Source organism: Corvus hawaiiensis, chromosome 7 (assembly GCF_020740725.1).
Source record: "Corvus hawaiiensis isolate bCorHaw1 chromosome 7, bCorHaw1.pri.cur, whole genome shotgun sequence".
NCBI classification, from domain to species: Eukaryota; Metazoa; Chordata; class Aves; order Passeriformes; family Corvidae; genus Corvus; species Corvus hawaiiensis.
In genome coordinates, this window is record NC_063219.1 from 12,838,957 (window position 1) to 12,854,816 (window position 15,860).

Genomic DNA, 15,860 nt, shown 5'->3' on the forward strand with positions numbered 1-15,860 from the left:
GGAGCCGCCAGCGCCCCTGCCGGCTGCGAGCGGAACTGCACCCGAGGGGAAAGGGCCTGACAGCCGAGAAGGCTGGGACTGGGTTTGTGATTGCTGTTACTGCCAGAGTTGTTGTTTTGTTTGACTGGTTATATACATATATATATATAGTAAAGAACTGTTATTCCTATTTCCCACATCTTTGCCTAAAGGCCCTTGATTTCAAAATATAGTAACTTGGAGGGAAAAGGGGTTATATCTGCCACTTCAAGGGGGGGCTTCTGCCTTCCTTAGCAGACACCTGTCTTTCAAAACCGAGACAATACCTTGTCCTCCTTCCGGATGCACTGTCAGGTCACAATTTGAGTCTTGTGACCATGTGTCAGTAATTTCTGTCCAGAAATTGCTGACTTTTTCATTGCTGTGTGCAGCAGTTCCAGTCTATTCTGGATTAAAACATTGGTCAAACAGTGCGTATGTTGTACACCTGATGTCTGGCACACAGATCTTTGTCTTTGAAATTCCAGAAGAAACATGGTGACATGATGCCATTTTGTTCCTAAAAATTTACAAGACAAAATACTTTGTTTTAGAAGAAAACCTTCTGGGATCTCGGCTCTCTTGGAATTATGGGGTTATATCTACTTTTATTGTTTCTGAACTAAGATGGTTATATATATGTGTGTGTGTGTGTGTGTGTGTCTGTATTAATATTGATGTATCCTACTGCTTGCAAATTTTAGTTATCATCTTCTCACCCACATAAATCACTGCACAAATCTGGAAAGGAGAAACACTAACTTGTAGGGATCATGGATATCACAGCATTCATACACAAGAGAAGCAGATTTTAAAAGTCTAAGCAACTTCTGATTTGGGATTTCCTGGGTCTTGGATGCTTTCCTTTGCAATCTGATGCTCTTTTCCTGAGGAATTATTTCATTAAACTTCTCATTTTTTTATATTTTCCACATAGAAAGATAAACAAATGTATTTTTTGTACAACAGCCAACAAAAAATATTGTTGGGTTTTGGCAGTAGAACTGTTGAGCTTTACAGTATATTAATTCCCTAAATCAAAATTTTTAGTAGTCCAGCTAAACCAGGGCTGTGTCCGCAGTGTTGTCATATGCTTCTTTTCTCTGTAATGTTGACCATTTTTCCTAAGATCATCATCTTGGTTTTTCTGGGTTATCTCCACAACTAGAATGTTTCCATAACCTTTTTGTATTTAATTATAGTACTAGTTGGATGAAGCACAGTTTAGCTTTTAATTCTGGTTTTTCTGTTAAGCAAAAAACTCTTAACAAAGGCTACACAGTGCAAACAGAAAGTCTTCAGTTGATTTTTTAGTCTAAAACATAGTCTGCTTGGTTGAGTTCTTGAGTGTCAATGTTCTCCACCCCACAGATGTTCTTCTTGTCTGTAGGAAGTTTCCAAACTGCACTGTGGCAAGTTGCCTGACCCTCCAAGTGAGGTCTTAGCCTCACTTGGTTGTTTCCAGATGATTCTTGAGGCTTGCAGACCTTTCATAGCAAAGTAGGACCTAGAAGCTCTGTGAAATCCCTATGCTTATATTTAAAGTTGGTTAGAATACTCTAGATATTTCTTACTATTTTCCTGTAAGCAGTTACCACAAGGAGGTTATGCAATTTTGAGTAGGCAGAGAGATGATCCACATGATTGTGAAAGAAGAGGGGATTTTTTTGTGAGAATATGAAGATGTAATCCACATGGTGAAAATATTTGGGAGCTACCAGCTTGAATATAAAATGGACTGTAACTTGTGGCCTGCTCTACCTTAGTGTCTTTGCCAGCTTTTGTTACGGAGCCAACTCCGTTCACGCTTTTTGCAGGTTAATCACTAAATAGCATGCCTGTGCCCACAATCACTAGATTAATGACGCCGTTTTCCACTGCTTTCTCTGCACATCCTATTGATCTGTGTCAGTTTTCACTTGGCTGCCTGCAGTACATAGCAGAGTGCTATACTCACTTCCTTCCCTGTGCACGTACGTCAGCTGAAGAGAGAAACTTGACCAGACAGGGGTTTTTCTGGATAGTTTCTGGCAACAACAGCCTCTGGGTCAAGCAGTCCACTTGTCAGCCTAGTCTGTATGAACTTCAACATGCAGTTACCCCTGTTGAGTAGATATTCTGAAGCAGCCTCTGTTGACTGGGGACTGAGCTTGTGGGCAAGCCTGGTTCAGTCGTAGCATGGCAACGTTAGACAGACTATGAGACAGGCCTTTGGGAAAGGGTCCTTGGGAAGTAGACAAGCACTTTAACTCCACTGCCTTCTGAGTTATGGCTTTGGCCTGGACTGTCCAAGGCTAGACTTGCTATCTGAAAGGTGTTGTGGGCAAATGTAAAGCTGCAGAGAGGGGTGTGGTGGGATGATGGACAGGAACAGAATAAATCGTCCTAAGTAGCTGTAGTGACATTGTGTGCTGAAGCCAAGTATGAGCCTTTTGTAGTTCTAAAGCTGAGTCCAGCGGGCATCAGGAATCTGAGCTGTCCATCACTGTGCATTGAGAGAATCTGCCATGATTCCTGGTTTATGGAAGTATGCAGGACAGGGAAACACAGTGCTTGGAGAGGGGGGGTGAACATACTACAGCAAAATAGGATTTTTTTGGTCAAATCTGAGCACTTAAGTGTTCTCAATCACCTTTTGATATCTCCGTTGATGGAGACTCCATAGAGATTGTCCTTCAGCATCTTACTGGACAGCTAAGACAAGGTAGTGTGAATGCTTTTGCCATGTGAGCCAGCCTAGTTCCCTTAAACAGCTCTATCTTCATGTATTACTTTTTCGCAATTATATTTCACAGTACAATAAAAAGACCACGCTGCTTCACAATTATCATGATGACACTGGGATGCAGTAAATAAAGTATGCCCTAATCAAGGATGTATTCCCACAGAAAGATGACAAAGGAGGGTGCCAGATAAACATTTGCAGGACAATAACAAGTTTCTGATTGTAAATACATGCTGGATGTCTTGACACAGAAGCTCATAAAGCTAATTTGGAACAGCTAAACGGGTTTGGCAGAGTCTCTCATTTTTTTTCAGAGTATTATCACAGGCTTTTGTTTTGTTAATTATGTTTAAATATTTTTATTTTTGGTCTGATCTTTATAGCCTTAAAATAAAATAGCAACAATGTTTCATATAACTATTTATTTTCAGCTATAGTACATAGGGAAGAGAAAATAAATTATCAATGTGATTCCAGTAGGAATATTTTATTAAAACGTCATGAGTTGAATTCCATTTGGTATCAATGGATACTGACAATACAGCAATAGCAAATGCTGTGAAATTTAAGTTTGGCATGCCAGAGTCATCTATGGCTGTAACACCTCATCCATCAGCAGTTTCCTGAAGGAAGCATTTGGCATTGATGCCTTAGGTTTTAACTTTCATATTTTCAAATACTGCCTAGTGTGTAACTCTGAAGTTTCTTGTAGCCTGTTAACTTCTGCTCTCTCATGCTAGGTAGACATAACAAAGCCTCTCCAGGCCTGCTCTCCAAGGACACCCAGACTGTCCTAGGCCCAAAAAATATAAACCAAAAGCCTCTAAAGGGGGGGGCAAGCTTGGGGAAATTACATCATTAACTGAAGCTTTAATTGGAGAATTAACCCTGATATGCAAATGAACCAAACTTATAAAAGTGTGAAGAACTTGTGACCCAGGGTCCATCTTGGGGTCCATCTTTGCAGTAGCCTCTGGACTCCCCAGGGTGTACCTTTGAAGGCCCTTCAAATAGATACCTACCTTTATTCCCTTCTTCTTGTCTAGTCTCTGCTTTTAGGTGGCCACTTCAGGCATCAGCATCCCATTTGTTCAATCCTTTGTTCAGGATTTTGTTACATAAGCTTCCTGGTTACTTGTATATGGAACAGCGAACTGAAATTATGTTGAGTAGCCACTAGAACTTTTAAAAATAATATTGTTCTCTTTTAGCCTGTGACTGTTTTCATGCATATGACTGTTTTTCAGATGCCAAAAAACCACCAATCATAACTTTGATGTAGCAGGGCCATGCAAGAGCCTTGTTGCAGTTGTGTGCTCACTAAGTTTGTGTAGGTGATATGTGGAGACCCTTGGCAGCAAATAGAACATTTAGGAAAGAAGCATAAGGCCAAATTCTGTCAGTTGAATTAAGATAATTCTTCTGCTGTGACTGAGAGTAGGATTCATTTCCAGGATTACTGGTTACCAGTTTTGTGATATATTGTCCTGAAGAAATTGCTTCATTATTTGCATGGCTGGGTAAGGATAGGATGGAGATTGCTTTGTACAGATACATTCCTATGCTTGTGAGCACGTCAGTGTAACAGGTATTTATATAAACATGCACTGGCACAGAGGTACCTTACAGTCTAAAGGAGTATGATAAATTCATATGTTACTGTCTTCTTTTACTTACAGATCAATGCAATCCGATCGATTGTTCCGAACAAAAGCAATAATGAGATAGTTCTGGTGTTGCAGCAATTTGATAACAATGTAGACAAGGCTGTTCAAGCTTTCATGGATGGTGAGTACAGTGTACCTTTTTCACTAATGCAGGAGGGATTCAATCACATGCCAAAGTGTTCGTTGTCTCTAGTGGCTCAAAATATATTCTGTAGTTCTTCTGAAATCTGATGTGTGGCACTTACTAATTATAAAAGAATTGATCCTCCTGTCTGCATCTTTGCTTCTTCACAGTACGAGACTGACATGGCTGTTCATCTGTTATACCTGACTTTGCCATTTTTGAAGCCATTCTTACTGCAGACCTCCTTCTTTATTTTGCGTGAAAGTTAATGCTTTTAAAGTAAAATGTCAGGAAGTTATTCGCTGTTGAAGATACAGTAACTAAGAACAATTTGGGATAGTTCTGAAGCAGATAACCAGGCCCCATAACCCATGAATTTGATGCATACATTGACATTCAAACCTCAATCTGAATTTTGCAAATAGCCTTGACATTTATAATGGCTGAACCAAGACTCCATTGAAAGTTCGAGCCATTTAAACCTGGATCCACGTTTGTGTTTTGCGTCATGAGACCATCTCTAATGAAAGGTCACTTGTATTTAAATAACACTTTCCTCGTAAATATATAAAGTCAAGTATTTTGAACTTTCACCACAAGAATCTGTGAGAAACCCTTTGTGGAAGTAATGGCATACCATGAGCAAATCTTTTCAAAATCTCTGTAGCTTGTAAATGATACTAGAAGTTCAGTGGTCTCAAAGGGCCCTGTATATCTTAAAAATGACTCTTTTTTGCTATCTCAGCAAGTTGTTTAATTCATGCCTATTTTACTTCAGAATGTTTTTGGGTTTGGTTTGGAATAACTTACTAAAATGTATCAGCCAAAAAGCCTCATCATATACTAGGAATTACCCATATGCAAAAAGCAGATGCAAGCAAACTGGACTATTTATAAATGTATCGAAATTCTTCCATCAGATCTATATGGTTCTTTTTGATTCAGGCAGCTGCACAGACAGTTACATTCTGATGGATATATTGAAATTGCTTTTGTCTATGCACACACACAAAGAAAAAGGGAAGTGTGATACATCTAATTAACAATAATTTTATTTTCCTGTAATGTATGTCCTGGGGAAGGTAGTGGAGGATTCTACCATGACTATTCAATAAGTTGCTTTCACTTTATTTTGTCTTAAGTTACCACTGCTTGCTTGTGGCTTATGAATTGTTTCCAATGGTTCCTCAAAAGGGGAGCTGCTTTCAGAGCTATGTGTCATCACCTGCTGTAAGGAAGAAACAGTGCAAACACAAGCCTTGGAGGAAGCACAATAAAGTCCTGAAGAAAAGCAAACTGTTGTACCTGAGTTCAGATGATCTTTGTTTGAACTTCACCAGTTCATGATTACTGTTCAGAAGTCTTTGTGAGGGAGTATTTGAAAACAGCTAATATTTGTTTCTGTCTGAAAAGAGCACAAAATATACGTATCCATGCAGCTGCCACTGTGCGTAGAATGAGTAATTGAAATGTTTTTTTCAAATGAATGACAAAAATTGCTAAGATTGAAATAATACTTGCAGAGAAGTCCTGCAATGAAAAACATACAGGTGGCCATGCTGAATGGAAAGGTTGAGCCACCTCCATGCAGTGCTTCTCTCAGAGGTACTGCTTGCTGAATCAAGAAATGTTCAAATTTAGTTTCCTATCTTGCTTCTTGGCAATTAGAGTGGCGTTTAGGAGATGCCTCTGTTACGAATTTTATTCGATATGTGAAATTTGATTTAAATGAAAGGGGGTTCAAAAGTTTTATTTGCTATGCTAGTGTTTCCCTAATTAAGCATAATCAGAAGGTCTGTTCAGCTGCTTTGTAGACCTGTTCAAGAAAATATACTGGTGGGTTCAAAGGAGGGCTTTGGGATTTGGACAGTTAGTGCATTTCCAATAGGAAGAAACAAAGGTTAGTTGGATGAATCCCTTAAGTAACTCAGCATGTATAGTATTCACAGGGAAGCTGAGGGAAGCAAAGACTCCACCAGCCAACAAGGGTGTTGGTTGCTACTGTGAAAACAGTAAACAAAGCTGTCACATGAAATCACATATTTTCAGCAGCATAGAGTAAAATGCGCAGCAAATGTTTATTACTTCATACAGAAACATGGTGCCTGTCAAAAGATGATATACCTTTAGGAGAGGGGATTGTACTTACATGTACATAAGTATGTGTGTAACTAAATATAAATATGCATATAGTTATACACTAAATTGAAGTTGCCTTAGCCTTCTATCTGCATTGTCATGTCATCTAGCAAATAAAACATGGCTTTGATGGATTCCACGCACATTTTTTCACAATTTAACAAATTCGGCTTAGCACTGCTAATAAGATCCATAATCTTTCCTATTGTGTGTGACAGGCTTACCAGATCATCTTGGATCTGGTTTATTGAGATAGAAAAGTAATTTTGGTACATCTGAAAACCTCACATGTCTTAGGCTGAATACAAGTTGTCAACTCACGGTGATCTGAAAACAGAAATTCTTCTTAATACTAGTATCAGGATTTCACTGAAAGGGGTGAGAAGAATGGCTGAGTATGAAATCCACTTGGAAAGGCTAATAAATGAGTATTTACTACATTTGTGAAGGGATGGTAAAGTGATTATTCAATTCAAGCAGAAGACCTTTAACCTGATGGTGATTAAAAATGCTATTGTGGCAGATACTGCCATAGTAGTTTGGATGACAATTCAGACTGCATGAGCATCCATTTTCAGCTTTAGACTCCAGGAGAACAAAATGATGATGTTAACTAGAAGGAGAAGAGTTTTCTTCTAACATGGCAGCAGGCACTGGTCTGACCAAGGCTATGTCTGCTTTGTTCCATAAATTTATCTAAGCAACTCATTATGGCTGATAGGCAGAATTTCAAGTATAACTGTAATTACTTTTCAATATAATTTTTTACCATTCTTTTCTGCCCGGCCTAAGTTTACTGCATTTGTGTGATGCAGATTTTATGCAAGAGTCAACAGAATTACTCTTTTGGACGCTACTTAAGTATTTACTTTTTATGCTCTTACGTCTTCTGAGGATGACAGGTAACACGTAGAAAATACATGATAAAGATGCCAAAAATTTTTAAAACTTCCAGATGCTCTAGTGTCAGGGTGGATTATTTTGTGTGCTTAGTGTTCACTCTGGAGTGCTGAGATACTTTCCTTTTCAGGCAAGAGATTTGAGTGTTGATTTTTCTGGGTCTTATGCTAGTGCTTTAAGTTAGGCGCACAATTGCTTTGTGCAATGAAGTCCATAAAAAGCCAGTAGTGCCAAGTAGACCATCCACTGGAAGTAGTGTAATCAAAACAGGTAACTGAGAAGAAGAAAGGCAATAGTGTCCATTTTGTTCTCCCCACATAAGAGAATTCACAACAAATCGAAATGCTCCTCAGCCAGGAAACTAGGAACTGATCATGAACACACTAGTTCTTTCCCATAGCTGAGCTTTTGTTTAAATGTTTTATTTTTCTTTTACCTAGGCAGCGCAACTCAGGTTCTAAAGGAATGGAATATGACAGGGAAAAAGAAGGTAAGAACTTGCTCTTGAAAATCAAGGCATTTAAATCACTTATCAGCTGTCTGTGCTTGAACTGTAGTACTCTTGGTCAGTACTTGGCCTTTTCCAGCATAGGTGACTTCATTCACACCTGCAGACAGTACTTGAAAGCAAATGTGTGTACTGTTTTTGATCCTGTTCCTCTGTCACTGTCTCACTAAGCCCAGTGTTCTGAGCGAACTTCTGGGACACCATGTGCATGTACCTGTGTGGGGGAGCCAGACCCTGGACAAGCACAGGACAAATCCCAAAACAGCTCATGTGCAGAAACACTTTTAATAAGAAATCCTGGATAGTCACAGCCACTTGCAGTGGCTCAATTTACTGATTGTATTTTGAGCTTATAGGATTTGCATTGAGTGATGTCTCTGTTCTTGCAATATTTCCCCATTTAGAACAATAGGAGAAAAAGAAGCAAATCTAAACAGCAGCAAGGCAATAAAGATCCTAAAAACAAGAATGGTGCACCTGAGAAGGCATGTCAAGAGCCTCAGCGAATAAATGACTGTCATGTGAATGGATGCCCTAAGGACAACTCTGGCCGTGGTTCTGCCAATCAGAAACTGGAAACCACTTCTCTTGACAGCAAAGGCTCGGGATTTGCAGGGTCAGCACTGGACTGTCCAGAAATCAGAGGTCAGTTCATCTGACAGAGAGCACCTTCTCAACTGGCAGAAGCCAAGCCTTCTTTGGCATAAAGATCATGGTATTTTTATTGCCATGAAGATGTTGTAGAGATGTATTTGTGAAAAAATAATGCACAGAACTCTTAAAAGTCACGCCAGTAGATTTGTATCTGCACACTATTCATCTTGCAATATGTTTCCTTGCAAAATGTCTTTCTTCTCCCAGAGACAGCCCAGCTGATACAGAATATTACAGGTTGACCTACAGAAGAATGCAGGGTTAGAAAATGGCTTGAGTATCAAATTGTTAACAAAAGGATAAGTCCCTTGTGTGGGGCAAAGATATTTGAACACTATGAGCTTGTGGTGTATCACTGGATTTCTTTATTGCTTAGTTCAAACTAGTCCATTTTTCGTTTTTCTCACCTTCCCTACATAGGCTAGCTACAGTAGATCTCCACTGGCTTTCCCTAGCCGGGAAGGGAGGGCCTTTGTGGTGTGGAAAGGCACTCTGATAGCCCTTTAGTACATCCTCTTAGTTTCTCATGGGGTCTAGTTACCATTTCTGAAACCGGGAGGGGCAGTAACAGAGGAAGTTCTTCCTCACTGTGGTAAATACAGAGTTAGGATTATAGCAACATCAGTGGGAACAGACTTGCTCCTCTGGGGCAGAAGTTTTGTGAAAGCTTTTGCCTTCAAGTTCATAAAGCTCATATTTAATTGTTGTCAGTACTAGTAGTGTTCTTCCAGCTCTTCACATTTCAAGACATCTACCAGGCCTGGATTATTGCTGCTGTTAGTATTTTCTTCCTGTGTCTTAAGAACTTTCCTTGAAATCCCTTTTTCCATGGTTGCAAATACAGCTCTCAAACCCCATTTTAAAGGAATGTGCCAAAGTGAGAATTGTCTTGAAATGAATTATCTGCTGCTTTCAGATGACTTTGGTGGTGCCAGCCTCTGGTCAATTAAATGAAGACTATGCAACCTGTAGCAGCCAAACAAACTACTTACCAAGAAATTTTGTCCTAATAATTTGATGCCTCGCAAAGGACCAGAGATGCACTCCCTGCCCTTGCTAGACTCCCACTTTACTTTGGATAAAATATTCTATAAGCCAGAAAATTCTGCATTTCTATAATACTAAAAGCATTTTTGCCACTTACTTTGCAAGACACAAACATTTGTGGTATAAATCAGACTTCTTAGAGTGGCATTTTTTGAAATGATATATGCATGAATAAAGATATATAGACTTAATTGCGTATGCATGGGGTGTGTTTTCTAGGGGGTAGAAAATGCAAGAAGAGTACCCATGCTGTTAGTGATTTTCTTCTGGGTCATTGGGATTGAGTCCTGCTTTTTTCTCCTTGAAACAGTTAAGACGTAGTTGTACATATAAAGGACAAAAAGTATCTTGAAATTTTTCTTTGCTTTTGCAAGTGGCAAATGAGAAATTACCATAGCTTTTACAATTTTTTTTCAACTTATACACATCTGCCTTGTTTCAATAACAAGGGGAAGAGAGAGCTTTCCAAAAAAAGGACAGAAAAGAAAGGAAACAGAGAGAAAGGAAAACTTGTAACTTTAATATTCAAGTTTTCCTTACATAGTAAAATAATTTCCTGGCAAAATTTTTAGTAGAGAGAAGGAAAGAATTTCTTCTTAACTCTCAGTTGCACTAGTATCCTTTTCTTTGCAGTCAATATAATAACTACTTTCTTAGGGTCAAAAGCCACCTATATTCATATTGTTACATTTGTGCGGAAGTGATCAGGATCCTTCAGGGGCCAGCAGCTGTGCCCTTGTGGTTTCTGAGCAAGTCATGCAGACTCTTCTAAAGCAGTATGAAACGCTGAAGTGAGTCCAAAGTGCACCTGTTTCATACTGCTCTCTCTTGTGTTGTAATCTCCTTTGTATTATCCTTGTCTAGCTTGTTTGTTTGGTTCCTTCCCTATCAAATGAATGTTACTGTAGTCATTTCATCATCTCCTTCAGAGGCGTCACAGCTTAGAAGGATCATAGGTGTCTGTTTAGAGTCCCTAATACTTTCTTCCCCAGGAGGAACATGAGGTTGAAGCTTTGCTTATTCCAGCTCCAAGTCTGTGAGATTAGGACTCCCAGAGCCATAAAATCGTGGCAGCCTGGAAGGGACTTCAGGAACCAGAAGGGAGAGTGCAGCATTTCTCCATAGAAAATTAGGGAGGGGAAACATACAGCTATTGCCTTTAGTTCAGGTCTGCTTATTTCTTGCCATTATTCCATCTTTCTTTTTCTTAGACATCTTTAGTTGCTGTTACCCTTTCTGTGCATGGCCTTGTAAAGAAGCAGTGTGAATGAACTGAAAGGGTATTTAGTGCTGCTTTGCCATGCTATTGCTTTTGCAGGGACCTGGGTGAAATCAGATCCTGATCTCTTCCCTACTTATTTTCCATGTAGGAAAATTTTTAATGAATCTTTCAAACTTCTGTTGATATCTCACGGGACTAATGGCTTTTTTCTTCTTTCAGCCAAAGAATCTATGAGGTTCACTTGATTTGAACTATGTTGGTCATCTTTCTGCTGGGTTTCAAAGTAGGTCGTGTAGTTTTGGGAGAAACAGAGTCAAAGTACATTGCAGACAAAAGATGATCAAGAAGTTTAATTTAGAGTATAATTGTTGTTCTAGGTGACTTTCTTTAGGCAAAAAGCTGTCAAGTTTGTAATTTTTCTTGACAAGTGTACCAAAGCTGCTAATTAAACACAGTAAAAACAATTATGCACTTTAACAACGAATTTCAAAAGATCCAACCTTACGGACAGAACCCAAAAGCCTTTCTTTATAGGTTAGCTGATAGAATGCTGGTTTCTAATTGCTTCTTAGTTATTTAGCAAGGGCAGCCTCAACTGAGAGCAGAAAGCCTTGATTTATAAAGAATTTTCTGCCTGCATTAGTGTGAGATGCAGCCAGGGTTGAACAGGGTTAGTGGCAGTTCTCTCACAGGAGAATTCCTCACTGTGTGCAAGACTGGCATCAACATCGAACCTTTGACGTGTTCAGAGTGCTGCATTACTGGTGTTTCTTGCTTTCACAGATTCACAGGTTTCTTTGACTTCTTTCAATGCTTTCTTACATACTGTTTTATGCAAGATACCTTTTCTGTTTTCAGACTCACTTTTTAAAGCCCTTAAAAGCTGGTTTAAAATGTGAGCACTGATGTTCATCCTTGTTCCTCTGGTGTTACGTGATTGCCATGAAAACATATCAAGATGCACTTTACACCTGTCCTAATGCCCAGCCAGGGCACAAAGAAGTCACTAGTTGATACGCTGCACCTGTCCATGTGATATCCCTCAATCCTAGCAGTGTTTATCCCATTCCATGGGCTGTAATCCAGCTGTTAATCTGACAAGTCTCTTTTCTCTAGACACCACACATCATCAGTTGAACAAAGTGGTGATTAAAAAGCATCTTCAGAATGAACAATCATTCATTCATCGAAGTGAGTACAAAGATTAGAAAAATGAGTTAACACAACAAACCATTTCCTGTGCTTGCTTCCTTAACTAAAATTCACAGTGGCAGTAACAGCCAGCCTTGCCTGTCAGTTTTCACAGTCATTCTTTGGCTGCTTGTTCCTCTGCTGTGATGCTGATATCTTAAATCCCTTTGGAGTCTTGGAAAGAGGAAACCAGGTTGTCTTGTGGCAGCCAAACAGGCTCAGGCATTGTTATCCCTCTGAAGCTGTGGAACCCAGGAGCCTAATCTTTGACATAGTTTCATTTCCTGCTTGGTTCCTCTTAGCAGCAGCTTTTGATAGAAATCTGTAGTCAGGCAAGGTAAGTATTTCAGGTAGGAATGTTTATTCAGTGCTTTTAAAACGTTAACAAAATTAGGAATATTTTTTGTGTGCTATGTATGTGTGTATATATATATCAACATTAAAGTCTCATGCTTTCCATAGAGGACTTCCTCTCTAGTTCTGATCTGAAATATTTGGGCAAATACTATAATTGATAGTATGCTTTTTATGTTACAATTTTTCATATTGGCATGAAAGAGTTGGGCTTTTTTAATTAGTTTTTCTTTTATACACTGTTGAAATATAGAAGTGTTCCAATTAGTGTTTAATTACCAAAACAGTTTCATTTGTTTTCATAGCTCTCTGAGGTTCTGGAGAATGTGTGCCAGTGAGAACACCCTATACACTATGAGTATATAGTCATAAAGTCATTCTGGCTTAACAGTAAGGCTTCATACCTTTCTTCATCTTATAACTCCCTGTTTTCTTCCTTAATGCTTTCTTGCAGACAGAGAACGAGAACGCCAGAGAGCATCTGTGGAATTAAACCCAAAGACTATGAATGGAGTAGAACAGCCAGAGCCCCTTCAGTCATCAGTTCAACTCCAGTGTAACCTAGGCAGGCCAAAGTCAAAATCTTCCTCAGTTAAATCACCCAATGCGTCAACCCAACTTGAAACAAAGACAGATGACTCAGTCAAAAAAAGAGGTAAATTGGATCTCTGGTTGCTGTGCTCTGAGGTCATAAAATAGCTGAGGCCTCTAGGAAAAAAATTGTGAATTCCTGTAAGTTAGAGATGTGTTGGAAAATAAGAGTAGAATTATAACAAAATGAGTAAAACTATTTGTGGTCTACTTAACATCATATTAAACAAAATTTAAATAATTTGAACTAATAATGCATTTCTAATATTTATTTGATCTGGGGGATGCGTTTCAGCAAACATGTTTAGAAACCCAAGAGCACTAGGGAGGGACTATGGGAAGGTCGGATTTATGGACTTCAGTAGAAAAACCACTTCATCCTAATCTGGGAAAATAACATGTTGAACTATTCCTGGTGCCTCATTCAGAAAAACTAAAACCAACTTTATGATTTCCATGCAATTTTTGTTTTCTATTTTAGGGCCAAACATTGAAAAATCAGTAAAAGACTTGCAGCGTTGCACTGTTTCTCTAACCAGATATCGTGTGATGATCAAAGAGGAAGTGGATAATTCAGTGAAGAAGATCAAAGCTGCTTTTGCAGAATTACACAGCTGGTAGGTAAATCAGCTTCAGAGATCCATAGCTCCACCTAGAAATGGGACTAATTAAGCCACTGGCATGAGTGGGGAGGAGTCACTTACACCCTCTTTGTTTGCAGCATTTGGTTTCATAAAAAAAACCAACATGGTGCCATTAGGTAATGACACTCGTCACCAACCAGGAAGTAATATATGCATTTATTGTATACATACATAAAGTGCTTTGAAAAAAAACTTAGGTTTTTTTACTCCTAAATTATCCATCTTGACCTAATTCTTCTGTATCAGATTCAGTGGCGACATATATGAGCAAATGAAAGCTATTCTAAGTATCCTGTCTGGGATTTTCTGAAGTCTCTTTTACCTTCTTTAAATCTCCTCTTTCTGTACTGCATCTTTGATCTTATCTTCTCTGGTAGACAGTCCTTTACTGTCTCTTCATGTCCCATCACCTTTGCTTCTTATCCTACCATTGTTCTCTTAACTTTCCCTCATAGTTTCTTCTAAGCTTCCCATACATCATTTTATTTCCAATTCACATCTCTAGTTCATTCTTTTCCCTCACTCTTTTATGTCTTTAATCTGTTTTTTCCATTATAATTTTGAATACTCCTGATCTTCAGCATGTATACCTATGCCCTTTGAAAAGTTACGGCAGAAATAATTGCTGTAGTAGCAAGTTGCATGTTTGTTATATTCTTGTCATAGAAAAGTATTTTCTGCTTTGAGTTTCACTCGGCCTTGGTTAAGCATAGATGTCATATAAAACCTATGCATTAGACAGTGTTGAAGTAAATAGAAGAAATCTATTAAAGAAATAGACTAAATCTGTTAAAATGTACAATACTTGGTTACAAATCACAGAAGAGTGAAAAACCTTTCCCCTTTAATTCATCCACAGTATTTGTCAGTATTTTTATGACCGTATTTTATAAAAGAGCAGTAGTATTGGCAGGAGTTCGTTAACTTTAGACTTCAGTGGTGTATTCAATGGCTTCAAAGAGGCATCTAAAGTAACTTTAGGGCCACTTGGGCTCCCGTCTGTATGGGCAAAAAATCCAAGTGCTACTGAGCTGTTTTTGGGGAGGTTTCTGTTTCACTGAGCCCCCAGTGTACTTTACTGTATGGCAGGGAGAGCTACATTTCTGTCTCTCCAGTGAATATGAGCTGTGATCACCAGTTGTACTAAACTGCGTAACATTGTCAGGATTGTTCTGGAGCCATCACAGTGATTTTTGCTTATGAACTTAAATGTAGTAATAAGATTGTTAAGATGGAAAAATTGAGCAAAGTTCATCAACTTCTTGCACCATTTTTTGGTAGTTCTCTGAGGGGACCTTTCCTCTGAGAAAACTATAGTTGGATTTCATTTGCTGTGTAGTTACACTCACTTTTTTTATTTTTGGTAGCAGTGTTAAAAATACCTTACATCACGTCTCACCTTGGTTGCAGGCAGTCACAGGCAATTCAGTCTTTAAGCAGTTGTCACTCTGGTCATGGAACAGACTTAGAATTCTGTCATGATCTAAAAGTGCAGGGAGGTAGTAAGTTCAGAACTGAATTGCTTCATTTTTCATGTACTCATATTTTAGCTTGAAAAACAGTGAAGTGTATTGCCTAATACAAAAATACCCCAAAAGAGTCTGTAAATGCAAGTACTTAAAATGATGAAAATAGCCTGGACAACATTTTAATAGGCTTCATTTCATTTTGCCTCCTACCAGCTTCAGTGCCTAAATTATTGAAGTGGAGTCTGCTGGAAGCTCTAGAATGTAACAGATCTGTGGTCTGAATATTTGTGCCTCAGCATAACATTGCAACGAGGACAGCACAATGTCAGGAGATGATTATGGAAATCTCAGTGCTGGCTTTGTTGCTTTTGGCAGCTCATAAGTCTAACATTTAGGTTTTTCTTCAAATGAATGAAGGGGATTTTTTGGTTAAGCAGTAAACTGCATGACTTAACACCTTCTTTGCTAAAATTAAAGAGAGGTTTGTGATATTTCATATGATCTTGTGGCCTAAACCTTGAGAAAGATGGGCACAGCTGTTTTAATGCCTTGTTTCCAAAAACTCCCTGACAACTGCTGTAGATTTACTGAATTTGGGTAGAAATCA

At 38.7% G+C, this 15,860-nt stretch overlaps 1 protein-coding gene across 5 annotated transcripts in view; it reads left to right on the top strand.

Moving 5' to 3' along the window:
- SPATS2L (spermatogenesis associated serine rich 2 like) overlaps positions 1-15,860 on the top strand; it is an 86,899-nt gene that overhangs the window by 50,403 nt on the left and 20,636 nt on the right. For all 5 annotated transcript variants that reach the window (XM_048309583.1, XM_048309585.1, XM_048309582.1 and 2 more), the window contains 5 exons: positions 4,423-4,531; positions 8,014-8,063; positions 8,486-8,726; positions 13,004-13,204; positions 13,622-13,757. In XM_048309583.1, the coding sequence (XP_048165540.1) occupies positions 4,423-4,531; positions 8,014-8,063; positions 8,486-8,726; positions 13,004-13,204; positions 13,622-13,757 (737 nt within the window). The remainder of the gene's footprint in view (positions 1-4,422; positions 4,532-8,013; positions 8,064-8,485; positions 8,727-13,003; positions 13,205-13,621; positions 13,758-15,860) is intronic.